Raw genomic sequence first — 20,542 nt, 5'->3', positions numbered from 1 at the left:
AAGATCTGGATCTGCTATTGTGGCGATCAGTGGTGGTTCTAAGGCTTGGCAGGGAGGGGGAAGTTGTCTCCATTCGAAGCTGATTCAGGAATGGTAATTGTCATTTTGATTAATCTTGATGGTAAAGCTTTATTGCAAAAACAAATTATGGGAATTTAAAAAAAAACATCTTGAAATCTTTCTAAAATGGTTTATGATCGAAAGGAAAACATTATTTGAATCCTCATAGTTAAAAAATCGCTATAGGAGAGTTTCAGTCCCGCATCTGAAGCCACAGGGAACATCACTTTTTGTGTTTCTTTTTTTATTCTTTTATTTCTTCAATGTGAGACGCTGAAAATGACAGAAGAGGTATTTGAAGGCTCTTTTGAAAGCTGATATTTGTATATACGTTGTTTTTATAAGCAATAAAATATGCTATTAGAATAAAATGTAATTTTCGACAAAATTATCTTCATATACACGATTATACAAAACACGTATCTTTTGACAAGAGATGATGTAAAACACGTATCTTTTGAATGCGCTGCAGTTTTTTTAATGTAACATGTGCTCTTGTACTATTGTTCCTTTTTACGGTTTGGTCAAAAGCGATAACACTAGATTAAGATAAATGTTTCAACAAAATCTTATTTAAATCAATATCTCTGAAGAATCTGTAGTTTACTAGCTATGCAACTCTCTAAATAGAAAATGACGTCACTTATTATTACGTGGTTACTCATATATATAACATGATTGTTTGTACCGGAATTGTATTTTTATTTCGCTTGAATTATCTTCAACTGCATACACTGATACACTCATCAGTGCCTATGGATATATCCCAAAACTTTATTGGGACCTGAGAAAGAAAGTTTTACATAAAAGAAATAGCTTCCACTGTGGTACAACCAGACGATCCTCAGCCTAAGTATTTGAAACCTCTTGAAGAAGTAATGCAGGTGCTCAACGTGGACTTTGATGACACGACTGAGGATATTAAGTGCAGCTTAAGAATGCGTTTGGCAGATTTCCTCAGTCTTGAAGAAGAAGTAAAGTTAAAACATCCAATTACCAAGGAAATAAAGCCAATTCAAATGATGTTGAAGGTTTTAACCAGTGAGTATTTTGATAAGAGAAGAGATGATCTGTTGCTACAAACACGAAAAAAGGTTCACTTAATACTAAACGAACTAAGAAAAAAGGCATATTTCCTGGCTTATCTGAATCAGCTTCATATAGAAAGACTTTTAGAAGTGAAGAAGGACAGTCAGTGTTCAAAGTGTTCAAAAATTGAGCCTCTTCTTGAATCTGAGAAATATTATGATTCAGAGAGAAAAGATGTGCTACATTTGTTTGTACAAATCATCTTCTACAAACTCAGACGAGACAATCTTCAATTTTATAATGAATAACCTTCTAGGCTAATGAGGCAGTTTAGTACGAACTATGACTACTCCCAAGAAGAGCTGAAATGTTGTCTAAGACAAGTTTTGCTTGAAGGAGATGAAATAAATTTAGCAGAGTTCTTGATGAGAAAAATAGAAGTATTATGAAAAAGGCTAAAACCTCTCATTTTGACGCCGTATTCATAAATAAGTACTATTCGCCATTGGCAAAGGAGGTTCAGATAATATTAGAGAGCATAAGGAAAATACAGACTTCTTTATTTTACTAGGTGAAAACAATATAATGACGGAAACTTCTGGGCAGAGTAATGACAGCTTTTGCTTAAAATGTCAAGGAATTGACCGAAAACAAAGTGTTGAGGCTGCATTGATGGATTCTCAACTTCCGGTGAACGCTATTATTCCGATTCCAGATGAGAAAAAAGCAGCGATAATGCAAAATTTGGAAGCAGTGACATCCTCGACGATTTTATTGTTTTATTGCAGAAAAAAGCTAAATATCTTTCAATAGAACACGCATTCCTAGCTATACTGTTGTTTGTTGAATGCTTTCAAGTTGTATATCTTGGAACATCCATTCGAAGTAACAGATTATCTTCTTTCGTATACGAACTACCAATAACGAACTATCGAAGCAGTTTAATGGCCAATATGTAAAGGTCCTGAATCAGAATTATTTTGAACTTGAGGTTTTATTATTTTGATGCTCCTTTTGAATTGAAAATTACATGTTATCACAAAAAAAGTGTAAGGCTTATTTACAATTAAGTATCAAGGTTAATTTACACAAAGTCTCAGTACTGCATAGACGTAAAATCTTGTGTGGTATGAGAAATCTTATTCCCATTTGTAATCCGCAAAATGATTCGCCCTTAAGGGATATTACATAATTAATGTTTTTGGGTAATAACTAATTTTGTAGGATTTTAGAATGTATATGCTTGTATTTGAACATTTTCTCTTGTAGTGCTATGACAGACCACATTTTTAAGCTGAAAAATATGTGCCTCAATACAGCTAAGGAAAGAAAAAACAAAAGCGATAACACAGCATAATAATTTTTTTGGACTTTAGACTCAAATATAAAACTTACTAATAAGTAAGCTTTAAACCAGAAACATATGGTCTTTTTCTCCAAAAAATATTAGTCTACGTCAAGTGGATAGCCTTGAAATTTCTCAGTGAATCCTGGCTGTAGTCCCCGAAGCAGCGCCGAAATAAAATTCAGTGGTGGTGGACACAATTATGCTCGGCGGTGGCGTGCCGTCAGTTGATTGGTGTTTGCTCTATTTTTGGAATTCTCTTGCTTTTTTTTATGTTTCAAAAACTAAATTGGAATCAGTTCTTTTCGGAATTTCTACTATGCAAATGTTCTTGGGATCCAAAATTCCTTTTCAGCTTCATTACCACAATCAAACCTCGAACAAGATAAGAACAGGACGTCAATCTTAACTTTTCTCACACTAATTCACAAGTTAAAGTTCATAAGTTTATTAATCCACATTCACAAACAAATTAATTAATTAAACAACACTTTCGCGCTGGAGAAAACCTATGAAGGTTTGCGGTCGTGCGAAAGTCGACGTAACTACTTACCTATTAACTCGACTATTTACTCGAGTAACACTTAACTCGACTATTTACTCGACTATTTACTTAACTCGACTATTTAGTTAAACCTCAACTATTTAATTAAAACTATTATAAATAAATAAAAAATAAATAGACTATAAACTATATATATGAAAAAATAGATATATAAATAAATAACTGAAGCAAAAATAATAACAGATAAACAAAAATATAAAAGAAATTAATAATAACAACAGTCTCCATCACTCTTCAATGCTCAACTACCCCTTCCCTCCCCCACCCTACCCACCCAACTTCACCTTTTTCTAATCCAAACGATCAACAGTGAGACCTTAAACTACCTGAGAATATAAGCAGCGATAATGCAAATTTTATCACCTCACTAGTTTTCTGCCATTTCTCTATTTTTATGTGAAATTTTTATGTTTCTTTCCAGACGGCAATGAAGAGAAGAAAGCAGCTTTATACAGCGAGCTCGAGTGTTTCTGTAATTCTGTGATTAATGAAAATGAAAAGCAGTTTTTCATTTTGTCATGTCTTTACTACGACGACATTGCCTTTTTACGCTTTTGCGAACCAGACTTAAAGGTCTACATTAGATTTCAAGAGAGGGAGTTTTTGATTTTAGAAATAGCTGTTAAAATGAACGCAATCCATGTTGTTGAAGAGCTGCTCAAAGGTTCGTTTAACTATTCTTTTTCAGATTTACGCGTTTCAGATTTATCTCCAGGAAAATTTCGCAGGGGGTAATGTAGGGGGGATATTTTTCAGGATTCCAATAGAAATAAAGATATATAAAAAGTAAATCTCAAAAAACAGTGGGGGCATATTTTTTCATTTTTTTCTAATGTAATCATCAAAAAGTGCATTTTTCAAAATCTCGGGAGGTAATTTAGCAACTATAGCTCAAAGACTATCTTACACAACTTTGTTTTATTTTTCAATAAGATATAATTGTTGAACCATGTTCCAATGAAAAGATCGTACCTATTAATCAACCATTTTAATAATACTAATAAAAACTATTGCAAACGTATAGCGGCTACTAAGCCCAAGAAGCTCGGCTCGTAGTGGGCTACGAAAAACTAAATAAACTTATCTAAAACACACACAATAAAATAACATTGGAACAAGACAAGGAGATTTAACAGATGAAAGATTTAGAAGGAGATTTAACATTTAACTGAAAATTATTTTAAAAAGAAGCGAAGAGAGACATAAAAATTAGGATGGAATTCAAAAAAAGAGAAAAACTACTAAACTGGAAAGACCCGACGAGATCCTGCCTTTGCAGAAAGAGATAGAACGAATGCCAATGAATACAACATTATGTAAAAATTGTACATTATCGGCTACAGCCTTTAGATGAGACAATGTTGATTTTAAAACATGCCTTGCCCTTAAATACAAGTAAATCTAATTGCAACTGTGCTATATTCCAGATTATTTACTCTTTTCCATAACATGTAACTGCGAACTTATTCTAATATAAAATTAAAAAAAAAAGTTTTTTCATCTGAAAATAAGGAGTAACATTAAAACTAAACATATATAAGTTATTCTGTATGTGACGGGTGCTTCGTTATCCCCAATCCCTCTTTCTTTATGCTGAAATTTTAAGTACTTTAAGAAAGTTTCTTATTTCAATTAAACAACCTTTGTGTTTCAGGAGCTAATCTAAAAGAATTTGGTAAAAAAAAGTAAAACCTTAGCGTAAAGTGCAAATGATTTCAGAGGAAGAAGCACCTCTCCTACATGAAATAATAATTTTTCTTTTAAGTTTTAATGTTGCTCCTTATTATGGGTCGAAGAAACTTTTTTTTTATTTAATTTCTGATCGTTTTTCAGATAATGCCGGGAAATCCTCCTCCCCCTCAATGAAAAAACACACCACAACAAAATTCTTCCATGGGGGGTTCCTTCAGTGTAAATCCCTCCACTGGAAAATTCCCTGTGGACAGTTCCACCTGTCAAATTCTCCTTAGCGGACTTTTATATGAAAAAGATTTTTTTTTATTAGTTTCAGGCATTTTCCAAATCCTGCTGGAACTCTCCCCCGGAAAATTTTCCCCGGAAATCCCACCAATGGAAACTTTATCCAATGTAAATTTCCCCTATTGAGAATTTCTCTCGCAGAAAATCTCACCCCTCCCACCATCGAGAAAATCACCCATAAATTCCAACCCAGTTGAAAATTTCCCTGGACTGTTTCCAAACGTAAAATTGAGTTGCAAAAGAGTAAGTAAAATAAATAAAGAATATTTCGTACAGAATTTCCTGTAAATTTCCCCAGGAAATTTCAATCCCAGAACCTTCCATCTCCATGGAAAAATTTTCTCGTAGAAAATAGCCCCCTAAAGAATATTATCCCCACCTTCCCGAAAAATGTGTGTATTGATTTCATTAACAAACACTATGAGTAAATAGTGGGTACATTGAATAACTTACATCACATTTCTCAGGAGCTGTGGGGGAGGGGGGTCATATCATCCCAAGAGGTACTGTTATTGGACCTTTTAGGTAAGTTGGGCAACATGGCTATCTCGAAATTTTGATCAGATATCTTTGGCAGAAAAAGATGCGTGGGGGGCTAGTTGCCCTTCATTCTTTTTGGTCGCTTAAAAAGGCACTATAACTTTTGATTTTTCTTTGGTTTAGCCCTCTCCCAGGTGATTGATTCGATACGATCACTGTGGGAAAAACAAAAAGGCAACAACAAATGAATACGCGTCCGTGACCTTTCTTCTGGCAAAAAATACAGAATTCCTTATATTTGGAGAAAGGAGATCGAAACCTCTATAGTAGGGTTTTCTGATACTCTGAATCTGACGGTTCAATTTTTGTTAAGTTTCCATAGCTTTTTGGGAGTGTCTTCTCTTTTTCAAAACCCATGCCAATTTTTTCAGACCGTAGCATTTGATGGGTAGCATTAAACTTAGGAATTTAATATATTTGGAATCAATATAAAAAGCCAATTCTTTTATTGTATCTATTGTCATCAAAATTCCGTTTTTTAAAGTTTCAGTTACTATTGGGCCGAGTCACTCCTTACTTATAGTTTGTTACCAAGAATTGTTTGATAAAATATGTACTAAAGAAAAGCGTCTCGCCTGTTGTTTCTCGCCCTTTCTGGCCAGGCCTTTCTGGCCGTGACTCCAGAATTCCAGTCCCTCTCACTCTCTTCAAAAATGGCTAATATCTTATTTACTCAAAGATTAGATATGATTCATACCTCGGGGGTCTGTACGATCATTGAGCAATATCCTTTAAAAATATAATTAGTTATTCAAGTGAGGTGGAACATACGACCCTTTCAAAAGGCTTAAAGCGGCGTTAATAAATTATAATCTATCAGATGTACAGTTGCCAAATTTCAATCTGTGATTAGAAGCTATCTTCGATTAATTTTTAAGCTCTGTTTGAAGTAAATCTGCCAAATTCAAAACCCCTCTTACTGGGTCTCTCAAACCTATTTTTACCACCGCGTAAATCTTTATGATACACCACCAAGTCTTTATGATCCAAAAAGTGTGCCTCCGAAATATTCAAGATGATCAGCTCTGCTGACGAAATATAATTTTTTTGCTCATTAGCACGGTCGTCGCTAGCCAAAATGTTGGGGGGGGGGGAGAGAAAGAGATTTTAGTGACTGGATGGTCATTTTCTCCGACTGTTTTGTCAAAAATTAGCATAATGTCCGTTTCAAATACAACACGTAAAATCACTGCAGCAGTCGGTAAAACCGCTGCATTTATCAAGTGAGATTCAGACTTCGTTATATATCATGTCACTATTTCAATGCTGTTTATTTAACCAAATGGATAAATTGTGGCACCATCTGTAAAATCACGGCAGGAGTCAGTAAAACTGCTGAGCTTACAGACCAAGTTCGAAATTTCTGTAGATGACACGTTAGGAGGGCCAGATCGACTAAGCGCAGGGCCTAATTGGAATTTTCCTTGCGGGGCCCCTCTATACATAAAATTTTCAAGTAAAATTCAGATCTAACATATATATATATATATATATATATATATATATATATATATATATATATATATATATATATATATATATATATATATATATATATATATAATATATATATATATATATATATATATATATATATATATATATATATATATATATATATATATATATATATATATATATATATATATAAGGGTGGATCCAGGATTTTTTTTCGGGGGGGGGGGGGGTACTAATTTTTGACCCAGTTTTCGACTACTTTTACTGATTTTTACCTAGGTTTTACTAATTTTCGACTTATTTTCGACTCGGTCAAAAATTTCGGGGGGGGGGGGGGTTCAAACCATATATATATATATATATATATATATATATATATATATATATATATATATATATATATATATATATATATATATATATATATATATATATATATATATATATATATATATATATATATATATATATATATATATATATATATATATATATATATATATATGGGGAGAGTCGGGTACGTTGGGACGCGGGTCCGTTGAGACACGTGTACTTTTGACAGAAAACGTCAAGCTAAAAATCTACCGCTACTCACACCTCAAACGTCATCTCTTGGACTATCTGTGGATGAAGTATAGTAGTCGCATGTGCAACTTTCTATCACAAAATTTAGGTAAGAATTTTTTATGTGGTTTTTGAAAAATGTTTTTGCTTTGCTAAATTGTACGGTACTCTTAGGTAAGCAGCTTCTAGAAAATTGCTTATAGCCCAGCTTTTCGATGGTATAAATTTTGTTGTGTTCTTCTGCCATTTAGTGGCTGATCTAATTTTTTTTCGTAAGTTTGTACTGTTAGGGTACTCTAGGACGCGTGTTCCGGGGTACACTGGGACAGGTTCAGTTCATTTTGTCCCCGGGTACCCTTGATTGCTTTAGCTAGACAACTTTCAAGAGTATGCTTCTTGTCTTATGTTGACTTCTTTCTCTCGTTTTTCTACTCTCAATGGGCCTTGTGTTATTAGGTAGGTACAACAATCCCAAAAAAAAACTACCAAAAATCAAATATTTTACTATCCAGGCCAATCGTATCCCCCTCAACACATAAAATAAATGCCACTAGTATAAAATAAATACAACAATCATTAAAAACATGACTTCAAATCTATAATCTAAAAATTCATAAAAATCATATACTATTTCTACATTCCCTAAAGATTTACTCAATTTTTTATCATAAAATAAACTCTACTAATTCAAATCTAAGTCTTCAAATCTAAGACCTCAAATGTAAAACCTACAATCTAAGTCTCAAATACTTCAAATCTAAACTCTATAATTTTTTTTCTTTATATCATACAAAATCCTATATTATTTCTATATTTCATAAAACTATATTCAATCATAAACTCCGTACATTCTAGTTATTCAACTAAATTTAAGTCTTACCTAATATATAAACTTAGAAGAACTTAAATTTAATATATAAACTAAAAGTTCTTTCTTTCGTTTTAGAATGCCAAAAACGAGATAAGCTGATCCGTCGCTTTTCGTCTAGAATGAAGAGGCATGAAGAAAGCAGTAGAAGCTCACCCTTATGGGATGCCACTTCGAGCAGCTGCTGAAGTTTACAATGTCAAGCGGTCAACTCTTAGCAATTATGCCACTGTGTTTCATAACCGAACAGATGAAGAAAAAGAAGACTTTAGTTACACTCGCGCTTATGACAATAGGCGAGAATTTACGATTCAGCAGGAGCTTCAACTTGAAGAATACATCCTTCAAGCAGCCCGAATGCACTATGATCTCTCCAGGAAGAGAGCTTGCTTGGCTTATGGCGAAACGAAACGGACTTGCATATCAGTCAAGCTGGGACACAGAAAAGTCTGCAGGCAAAGACTGGTTGTATGGCTTTCATAGAAAGCATCCTTCGATTTCGTTTCGAAGGCCGGAACCTGCAAGTATCCAGAGAAATCTTGGTTTCAATCGTGTTGCTGTTGACACTCTTTACAGGAATCTCGGAGAGTTGTATTCAAAATACAAGTTTTCTGCTAGCCGGATCTTCAACCTCGATGAGACTGGGCTCACGAATGTCCAGACTAAGCGTCAGAGTGCTGAGCCCGAAGGGAGTAAAGCACCTTGGTGCTACGACTTCCTAAGAGAGAGGAAAGCTGGTGACCATAGTGGACACTATAAATGCCATGAGAGGATTTATTCCAGCCTTTCTGATGTTCCCACGAGCCCGTTTTGTAGAAAGGCTTCTTGATGGAGCCCCCCGCCCCTACAGACTGCTGGAATAGCAATTGGCAAGCCTGGAAATGCTTGGATGACAAAGGATCTGTTTTTGCTGTATTTAGAGCACTTTGTATCGCATGTCCACTCCTGAGAATCCTGTCTTGACTCTGATGGACAATCATGAAAGTCACACCAGTTACGCAGCAGTTTCGTTGGCCAAAGAAAATGGAATACATTTACTTACGTTCCCGCCACACACATCATCCAGGTTGCAGCCTCTCGACGTTTTGCTTTATGGACCTTTAAATAATTACTGGTCATAGACAATGGAGAACTGGTTGAGACTTCACCCTGGTCGAGCAGTGACGGAATGTGAGATCGGTCAATTACTGGGGGCTGCTTTTCCTAAGGCCTTCTCTCAGACAAACATCCCTAGCGGATTTTCAAAGCCTGGAATTTCCCCGCTGAATACTGGAGTGTGGCAAGAGTCTGACTTTCTTCCTGCTTTGTGACGAGAAGATACTACTGAGCTAGGAAGTCAGTCTGTCACTGTTGACGAACATTCAGCAGATCCGCAAGAGCTTTGGTTGAGCCTGAATCCCAGTACTGCAACCCCTTCAACCTCGTCTGTTATGCCAGAAGATATTATACCCCTGCCAAGAAGGGAAGCTACAAACAGAAAGACAGGCAGGAAGCCTGGAGTATCTGAGATATTCACTTCTGCACCGGTGAAAGACTCGATCCAAGCTGCAGAAAACGAAAGGAAGGGAAAAAAAGAGAAGAAGGATCTCAAGAAAAGCAAGAAAGCGGCTCCTGCCAAAAAGCCGAATATTCAGAAGAAAACTACCAAGAGACTGCTGACGTTCTGTGACAAGAGTGGAGATGAAGCAGGACCAGGGAATTTTGAGGGTGACGACAATTCTGATGACTCGTTCTGCTCTGAAGATTTCCGATTGGCCGAAGAGGAGCCTGTGACTCTCAGTATCTGTTCCGGTGACTTAATTCTAGTCGAGTACAAGAGAAAAAAGGGATCGAAATTCTATACTGGTGAAGTGCTTCAGGCCGAACCTGACGGTTACATTGTCAATTTTTTTAAACAAAACGTTCCAGCCTGGATGTTTACGTTTCCGAAAGAGCACGATGAAGCGTTTGTCGATAGCTCAGAAGTAGTGATGAAATTGCCAGTTCTAAGGTCTCGGGCGGAACTAAACGCATTTCCAAGATGAGCAGCTTTGATGCAGACCTGACCAAATACTCTGTTGAATATTTTTTAAAAATAGGTTTATTGTATTTTTACAGTTTTATACCACAAAATATACGAAGTTTTAATTGATTTATCATGGTGTCCCAAAGTACCCACCACCCTGACCCAAAGTGCCCGCACAAGTGGTACTCTGGGACAAAACAGGACCCTCTGAAAAATAAGTCTTGCTAATTTTACTGCGAGCGATAAAAATCTAAGAAAAATCATAATAAAAGCCAAATGATTTTGCCACAGATTGATGTTTGATGCAAGAAAATCGGACAGTAAATGTAGGAGATATTGAAGGACCCCAATGACTTCTAAATAACAATTGCATAGTTTAGGACATCTTTATAGATTTTTACTAGGTTTTACGCTGCAGTTAGTTAGCATTGAAGATTGGGATGGCGCTGTTCCTCTAACGTAATATTTTTTTTTCTGCACTTGTGTTTTGATTCGTTCTGATTCTCACTTTCCTTTAAGAGCACAGTTCTTTGTTCTTTACTATAATTTTTGACACTTTCTGGAACTCACTTTAGCGTGTCAGCTAACCATAAAATTCTGTGTTCTACCCTTTCATTTTTGACGCTTTCTGTTGCCTGTAATTCTCGCTGATGATAATCTTCTAAATGCAAATTTCCTTGGTCTCGCGGTTGTATATCTTCTAACCACACATTTCTCTGTTCTTCATTTTCATTTTGATTCGTTCCGATCCTCATTGTCATGTGTCTTGAAACTGCATATTTTGTTTGTTCTTCACTTTCATTTTTGTGTCGTTGTGATTCTCGCTGCCACTGATCTTTTAACTGCATATTTCTATGCTCTTCAATTTCGTTTTTGACTTGTTCTTTTTGTCGGTTTAGCTAATATTCTAACTTCATATCTCTTTGATCTTTTTTTACGTCTGTGTCCCCTAAATATTAGGAAAATGCCTTTTGAAATTTACATCAGCGAATATGGGCATGTGAATATACATAGTTTTAAATTTTTATTCGGCACATACTTCTAAAATGATTTGAAAATCTATTTTCCTTGTGTCTTCACTTTTAATCAACATAATTGCTTTATTATTTAGTCTATCCTGATTATTGTTGATATCAGGTAGTTTTTTTATTGGTAAATGATCTCTCTCCAGGAGCAACACTGCAATTGTTAAGAACATTTCATAATTTCAAAAATCAATTGTTCATTTTGATGGCAGTGCGAGGCTTTTTCAAACGCGGGGTCCCATTGGGCCCAATCGCCCTTTTTCCGGCCCTGCATTTCAGTATTTTCGTGGTCTTTATTGAACCGAACAATGAATTCTAGCGCTGTCGAAAAAATTTTGGCAGGAAGCGCCAATATTTTACCGACCATTTTCCCTCCGACCATTTCCCCCTCCCCCCATACATGGCAGCCCTCTTCATAAGTTGTTTTGACCGCGGGTGGTCAAGATAAATAATGCATCTGGCTGCTCAGCTCGCTCTATGAGGTTTTTTTCGAAATTTCAATGAAATTGTTTTCACAATAAACTTTTATCACTAAGCTGATTCCTGAATCAGCTTCATATAGAAATTCTTCGTCACTTAACAATTTTTATTCAAAGTAAATTTTTAAATATTCGATTACTAATAGTTAAGACCAGAACATAATTTGTACTTTAATGAAAAAAATGACCCTGGATTGTCAATTTAATATACAAATAGTGATATTTATTCCTTCAGGTTTTAATAAATTTTTATTTGTTCACATAAAAAATGTGAAAATATTTAAACTGTATTGTGTTTTCAGCAAAGTACAAATTAAGTCCTAGTCTTAAGAAGGCATGAGGGTTGTCAGCTCTACGCATATTAATTCTTGTTCGTTTTCAGTTAGACTCGGTTATTTGTTGTAATTTCTGTTTGTTTTGAGTTTCATTTGTTAATTGATGGTGATTTGTAGCAGTTTTACGCTTGGAAGAATATTTGACTTTATTTCTGCTCAAATTTGGCTTAGTGCGTCTCATTACTTTCTTTAAAAAGCTTGTTTTGTGGGAAACTTTTCAAAATTAATTTCTGTTCGTTTTTCATTGAAAATTCGTTTTTAATGGTTCAACATAATACCCATACCCACACTGGCAACCATACCCACAGTGAATTTGGTTTAGTTTTAAAGCAGCATTTAGTTTTCAAGCATAATAGGTCAATTGCAATATTGGGGGGATTGATATGTCCATTATCCCTAGAGTTATAGTTTCTGGACCGTTCTATAATGCTCAACAAAATGGCTATCTAAAAATGTTGACTGAATGTGTTTGGGAAATGAGGGGGTTTGAGAGAAGGGTTGCTTGCCCTACAATCTCTTTTTACTCTAAAAAGGGGTCCTAGAACTATTATTTTGAATTGAATTGGCTGCTGTAAAAGTTTCAATGATATTTCTAGCTATTATAGAGCAGCACTGCTTATGAAATTGCTTAGGCCTATATAGCTTCTTCAAACCTACATACATATACCCTTTCTAACCTTTTCCCTTTAACACCCTTAGCGTCATGAGTTGTAATAACTGTAGTAGTAGCATTAATAGCATTAACAACTTATCCTTAAAGGTCTAAGTTAATAATATAAGACGTTCTTGAGATATTGCTTTTTCACCTTTTCAAAATCAACAAGCTAACAGTTTGTTTTGATTTAGTTCAACATTCGCCTGAATATTGCTTATAAACTTCACTTTAATACTCTAAGTTTGCGTAGTAGTAATAGTTGAAGCAGCATATACATAGCACCTTCGGTTTCTTCAGCATCCCCTTGAACACACACTGAAAATTTCAACTTAATACCATCAAGCGCTCCAGAAGTGTTTCTGATGCATCCTCTTGACAACTTGTGTGGGCACGAGTTTCGATTTAGTTCTGTACAGTTTCAATACATTCAAAAATTTTCGCCTTAATACCCTTAGCCTTAAAAGCAGCAGAAATAGTAGTAGCAGTAGAATTAATAGTAGTAGCCTCAGCTTTAGTAGCAGTAGAAGTAGTAATAATAGTAGCAATAGCAGTAGTATGAGTAGAAACAGTAGCATTAGAATTCAAACATTTCCTTTTGGTTAGGTCAACATCTCCCACAACAACCCCTGTTAGTTTCAACTTCACACACGAAATTGTTCCTAAGGTATTACTGTTACGCAGCTTTGACAACCTGCACACAGATGGCGTGTTGCAATTATGCAGTCACAGTAGCAGTATTGGTATTACTAGCAATAGCATTAATTGTAATAGCAGTAGTCCTAGTTGCATTAACGTAACTCCTTTTTGATTAGTTGAACATCCGTCTCATCAGGTCCTGGAAGTTTCAAGTTAATACAACTAGCCATTGTTAAGACATTGCTAATATGTCCTTTTGATAACCTGTTTTTTCATATAATTCTTGAAATTTTCGATCTCAATGATCTTAAGCTTACAAGTAGTTGCAATAGAATTAGTAGTTGAAGTAGTAGCAGTAAATGCAGCAGTGATAGTAGTATTAGCAGTAGAGTGCCCATTATGTCATTTGGTGAGATGATCTTCCCCTTTAAGTACTCTGTGAAAGTTCCAGCTTAATACCCAAATCAATTCTTGAGATACGCTCTTTTGACAATTTACATGCACATAGCGTCTTTCGATGTAAATAGAATTTCCCCTCAATATTGTAGATGGAGTAGTGCGTTAGTAATAGTGGTAGCAGTAGTAGTGGTGGTAGTTGTAGTAGTAGAATGCAGATATTGCCTTTTTGATAATCTCCCTTATCATTTCCTGAAGGTTCCAAATTAATATTCTCAGTCCTTCTTGAGCTACGCCCTTTTGACAATCCGCATACACACAGCGTATTTTGATTTAGTTCAACACTCTACTCAACATTCTATGAAGTGCTCACCTGAATGCCCTTCGTCGTTTTGGAAAATAAAGTTCTAAATATATACTTTTCTCAATAATATACTATGTGCAAATAATAAACGATTGGCCCTGAAGACTATTGGGAGGGTCACATGATCATTTGACATGATCATGACATTTGGTGTGATTATTTTACCCTTTAAGTACTCTGTGAATGTTCCAACTTAATACCCAAATCAATTCTTGAGATACGCTCTTTTGACAATTTACAAGCACATAGCGTCTTTCGATAAAGTTAAAAATGTCCCTCAATATTGTAAATGGAGTAGTGTGTTAGTAATAGTGGTAGCAGTAGTAGTGGTGAGTTGTAGTAGTAGAATGCAGAAATTGCCTTTTTGATCATCTCCATTATCATTTCCTGAAAGTTCCAAATTAATATACTCAGTCATTCTTGAGCTACGCCCTTTTCAGAATCCGTAAACACATAACGTATTTTGATTTGGTTCAACATTCTACTCAAAATTCTCTGAGGTGCCCACCTGAATGCTTTTCGTCTTTTTGGAAAATAAAGTTTAAAATACATTCCTTTCTCAATAATATATTTTATGTATAAAAAATAAACGAATGGCCCTGAAGACCATTGGGAGGGTGACATCCCCAAAGACATAATTACTGTATCTTTCAACAATTCTGAACGGAATAGCTCTCTTACAATTTTGATCAGAAATGTCTTGGGGAATGATAGACCTGGGTGGAGGGATGTTTGCCCTTCATTCATTTTTGACTTTTAAAAAAGCACTAGAACTGCCGACTTCCAATCAAAAAAGCCCCATCTGATTCGATGTTTATACGACCACCTGTTCCATAAGAACCTTATATGTCCCGAGGCATAACTTACAACCCTTGCCCCTGGGCTCTGGGTGGTTGTGTCCACCCTGAAGATTTTGTTATATATTCTTCGGATTATTTTGAACAAAATGGCTATCTCACAATTTTGATCGGATGCGTTTGGGAAAAAGAAGGTGTCAGGGAGGGAGGGAAGGCTAGTTGCCCTCCATTACTTTCGACTCTTAAAAGGGAACTAGAACTTTAAATTTCTGATTAAATGAGCCTCTTCTACAGTTCAGACGACCACTCCTTCCACAAAAAAACTTTATATGCCCCTGGGGCATAACTAACAAACCTTCCCTAAAGACTCTGGGGGTTGTGTCAACCCCAAAGGCCTTTTTATGTGACCTTTGGACTGTTTTGAGCCTATGGCTATCTCATAATTTCTATCAGATACATTTAGGGAAAATACGACGTGTTAGAGGGGGGGGGGGCTGCCCTCTGATCACTTTGAGCGTTAAAAGGGGCACTATAAATTCTGATTATCAGTCGAACTAGCCCCTTCCAAAGTTTATACGCCGATACTTTCTATAAAAACCTTATATGCCGCCGGGGCATAACTTACAACCCTTGACTTAAGGGGTCGGGGGGGGGGGGGAGAGATCAACCTTAAAAGCAAAATTTCTGGACCTTTCAACTATGCTGAACAAAATGAGTATATCCAAATTTGATTGAATGTGTTTCGGGATCTAACAAGTGGAATTGACATCATTTTTATATATTCCTGAAAAGGCTTATGCCAGCTGTACCTCAGATTGTCTCCACTCAGATTATCTGTCTTGATTTTTTCTCCAATTAGCCATGGATTGATGGCAACTTGATTTCAATTCAAAACAACTGGGGGGTTGCTGCCCTCTGATCACTTTGACTGTTAAAAGGGGCACTAAAACTTCTGATTATCAATCAAATGAGCTCCTTCCAATGTTTATACTCCTACATTTCAATAAAAAGCTTTATATGCCCCGAGGCACAACTTACAACCCTTGCCCTGAAGGCTGTGGGGAGGCGTCATCCTTAAAGGCATAATTTCCGGACATAGCAGAGCGATATGAAATACGAAGATATTATCATCTAACTTTTAAGTTCATTTTTGGTATATTGAAGAGAAGAATAACAAGAAAAAAGAAGGTATGGAAAAGTAGACAGCTGTTGCCTAATAAAGTGAAATAAAGGTCATACTTTGGACAAAGATCGCCCTTTACTTGCCGTCCATTATCAGGAACGGCTTAATTGTTGGTATCAGTATTCTTGTAATACAAAAAAAGAAAAAAAAAATTAGGGAGGAAAATCCAATTTACAGTTTGGTTCAGTAACCCATGATTAATTTTTTTATCTTGTTTGGCCAAAAAAAGTTTGGAAGTTTAAAACATTTTCCGTAAGTGAAATGAAGAAAAAAAAATCTTGGTGAGAAAAAAGATGTGGAACATTTTTAAGTTCAGACAAGTATTTAAAAAGTTTTATCAACTTTCGAAAACAGTTCTATGTTACAGTACACCTAGCGTTACAGTTTCCATTTCCCCAATCTTTAGAGATGTATTTATACTTTCAGGCTTACAGGAACAGGAATTGCTATGGAATACCATCAACAAAACAATTGAAAGCAGTTTAATTTTGATCATGGAAGCTGACAACGTCAGAATGCTCGAAATATTTATAAAATACGGTTTTGTTTCTAAAATGAAGTTATATGATGGACAGAGCTTGATTCACATTGCAGTGCAGTCCTTTTCAGAAGAATGTCTACGGCTCCTAACAAGTGAAAATTATAATTTAGATGTGTTAAATATGAAAGGGTTGACTCCTCTTGTTGAAGCTGCAAGAGTTGGGAACATACAAGCAGTTAAACACCTTTTACATTACGATTGCAACAAATACAGCCAAGATGAATGTGGGAAAACTGTATTGCATATTGCCACCGACTTTGGATGGCTTGAGATGGTTCAAGAAATCCTTCAAACTAACTTTGACCTCGACATTGCTGACAAAAAAAAGTTGACACCTTTATTAATAGCCTGCGGAAGAGGTTATCATCAAATCGCTTCAATTTTGATACAGAAAGGTGCAAATGTAAATTTTTGTGAACTATATTCACCTCTTCACCTTGCCGCACGTGGTGGTCATAAAAAGACAATTAGCTTATTACTTCAAAGTGGTGCCAGCCTAGGAAGTACTGACATGTACCATGAGACTGCTTTAGATTCACTCGTGAAGTATTCACCCGAGTCAGTATCAGAATTGAAGAGTGTTTTAGACAAGTGCATCTTAATTGGAGAAGGTTATAACAACGACGAGCAAGTAATACTAGATTTTAGATCTTTATTTTCCGTAGGAGATATGAAAGAAACTTCAATGATTCTAGCACTGGTAAACCTGAGCCAGTATGAATTACTCAGCCATCCTCTGTGCGAAGCTTATATCCAATTAAAATGGAAGTCCATACCCAGTTGGATTATGTATTCTTTTGTTGTAGTATACGTTATTTACCTACTACTGCTGTTTATTCTCATTGACATACGTTTTGTTACGGAAGTTCCGATATCTGAGTCGATCGCTGGGCAACGTCTTAAAATTGAAAAAAAAGCAAAAACTGGGTTTATTTTATCTGATGATTTAACTGAACTGAATATTGATAATGTAGAATTTATTGTTAACGTGTTACTTTTTCTGTTCACCCTCACTTTTCTCATAACTGAGATACTTCAATTTGTTGGAGACTTATACAACTATATCAGAGATTTTTCCAATTATTTGAGTATGATAACCATCGCACTGACTCTTACAATTTGTTTTACTGAGACTAGCACAGCTAACACCACTTACTTAGCCTCTTTCACGGTCCTACTAGCCTCGTGGGAAATGCTCTTCGTTATTGCCTATATACCTGGAATTGGAATTTACATTCAAATGTTTTTCAAAGCTGTGCGGAATTTATTATTTTTCACACTAGCTTTTCTTTCTCTCATATCTGGTTTTGGCTTATCTCTTGCGGTAATTTTTAGGACAGTTCAATTTTCAAAATTTCCTTTTTATTTTCTAACAAGTTATGTCATGATGGGAGGAGACTTGGATTACAAAACATTACTTTTCGAAGAAGGAGACAATCACAATAAAGAACAAGATGACCCAACTATCTATGCACTATTCATAATTTTGATTGCGTTTATACTGATGGTGGTTGTTACTTTGTCAAATTTATTAGTTGGCTTAGCTGTTTCTGACACACAGGATATCTACGCTTCAGCAGTGGCTTATCACACTGCTATGCGAATACGAAGACTACATGTCATAGAACAAGCTTTAATATATTCCAGGTTCCACTGGCTGGAACAGATCAAAAAGAAGCTTTTCAGAAAGTATCTCTTGTTTAATGATATCCCTCATGTTCATAACTTTTGCGTTGATCTTCAAGATAAGAAGTGGAGGAAAACTGTTTTGTCAAAAGATTTATATAAGAGATTGCGGATGCAGAAAATAAACTATATGGTCAAACTGGAAAAAGATAGAAATCATGGAGAGAATGAAACAAATGAGGTATTAAGATTACTTAAAGATCTTTACTCAAAAATAGAACACAAAAATACATAGTAAAAAACATAGTAATTACGCTGGGTTCTGTTATTGTTTGTATCAATTGAAGCTGAATTCTTTGATTTTGAATCTTTAAATTCTCTATTTGTAACCTTATGCTTAGAACTAGTCGAAGTTTCTTTTGACTTGATATTTTGATTTTCTCATAATTGGTAAACATCAGGAGGAAAATGTACGATTGTATAGAAGAAATGTACTTGAGAATGCAATTTCAAGGAGAATTTTTGTGACAAATTGTGTTCTTATTTTTAATTATAATTCAAGCTAAACTCCTGTACATAGATCCTTTATACTAGCTAGACGTTTACAGAATGATCTTGACTACACTGTTTTTAAATTTAAAGCGGGAAGGCCACGGTGTTAGATAACGGCTACTTAGGAAATGGTAACTTGAAAATGAGGCAATTTATTCAGTGCCTTATCGGCAAAAATAGCATAGACCTTTTTGGTGTAAAAAAAAAATTATGACAGACCCAATTGCTTGAAATTACACCCCTAGTGTCGGCATTTAGATAATTGCCCAGTGAATGGTAGTGGAAGAATCTATTTATAAAAGGAAAACTTCCATAAGATAAAATCAACAAACAGGGTAAAATAAAGCCCAAACATATAGGTAAAAACCATTCCCGAAAACCTCAAAATATTGTTGTCCTGTCCTAGGGGACCTGAGTTACCTTTGAAAGATCATAAATTAGCAAAACTCTATAACCAAACATAAAAAAAGATCTCAGAGAAGAAGGAGTGAAATCACATTAAAAATGAAATTAAGCAACAGTTTCCTGTCGCTATCTTTTCCAGGATGAATAAAAAAAAGATTAGCAGTTATAAATGACTTGCCCAAAATATCATACCTGCTCATAGCATGGGTGCGAATTAAAAAAAAAAAGATTGCTTCGAGCTTGTGGAACTGTCAGAAAATAGTTTCAGCAAAGGTGGTGGTCCCTCAGACAATCATCCCTCAAAAGAATATGAAATCCGTGTCTTGTAACACCTGGTTGACTTAATCTCTGTGTGCTGGGTTCCTAGCCCCTCTGTAGTGGATTTGAGTCAATCACAATGGTAACAGCTTCCAATGGACAAATGCAACACTGCAAAAGTCTGAATTCACGCTATTAAGTTAGAAGAGTTGTAATAGTAATGCTTGCACGTGCTAATTTTCAAATGCGATATCAGTTGAATTTGTAATTCGACCCATTGACCCCGTCTTTAAGAAAAAATGTTTGGTCACTTCAATTCTGCCAAACAGATACTATAGATTTTCTTCATTGACGGCAAGATTGTGGAATTGACAACTACTGTAAATTTCTTCTCTTCATTGACATTCTGTTTACAATAGTTTGGTTTTCTTTCTTCTTTTTCTCTTCTTTCTCTTTATTATGTTATTATAAGTGTTAATTTTAAGAGGGTAATTACTTCCGAACAAGCGTTAGCTTATGGAAGGTCATTTGTTTTTTTGTGTTGTATTGTTTTTGGAATAAACCCTTATCTTATCTTTCCTTTTGATCGTTTTCTTGAAGTGTTATTTGGATTTTCGGATCAACAGTTATACAATCGAGCAAGATTTTCAAATTTGATCGGCAAAATGCTAGCAAAAAATCATATTTTTCCAGAATATCTTAGCGCAGTGGGGTCTATTCATAGCAATTTGGAAGGGGAGGGGTAAATCTATTGTACAATATCTAGAGAGGGGGGGGGGGGAATTTGTAGTTTTCTTTCAATAAAAATACCATAAAAGGCATTTTTCAACGAAAACGCCCTAAAAAAAGGGTATTTTTCAAAATCTAAGAAGGGAG

General features: G+C 35.4%; 1 protein-coding gene across 1 annotated transcript in view; it reads left to right on the top strand.

Moving 5' to 3' along the window:
* The window catches only part of LOC148946791 (transient receptor potential cation channel subfamily A member 1 homolog), a 41,403-nt gene extending 21,164 nt beyond the window's left edge, over nt 1-20,239 (top strand). The window contains exons 3-4 of the mRNA XM_089097148.1: nt 3,421-3,663; nt 16,711-20,239. Of these exons, the coding sequence (XP_088953274.1) occupies nt 3,421-3,663; nt 16,711-18,746 (2,279 nt within the window). The 3' untranslated portion in view covers nt 18,747-20,239. The remainder of the gene's footprint in view (nt 1-3,420; nt 3,664-16,710) is intronic.
* Nucleotides 20,240-20,542: the final 303 nt, after the last annotated feature.

Source organism: Artemia sp. Qi Xiang Cuo, chromosome 11, assembly GCF_049724085.1.
Source record: "Artemia sp. Qi Xiang Cuo chromosome 11, ASM4972408v1, whole genome shotgun sequence".
Lineage (NCBI taxonomy): Eukaryota > Metazoa > Arthropoda > Branchiopoda > Anostraca > Artemiidae > Artemia > Artemia sp. Qi Xiang Cuo.
The sequence above is the reverse complement of the archived record's forward strand: the minus strand, read 5'-3'. Positions and strand labels throughout refer to the sequence as shown.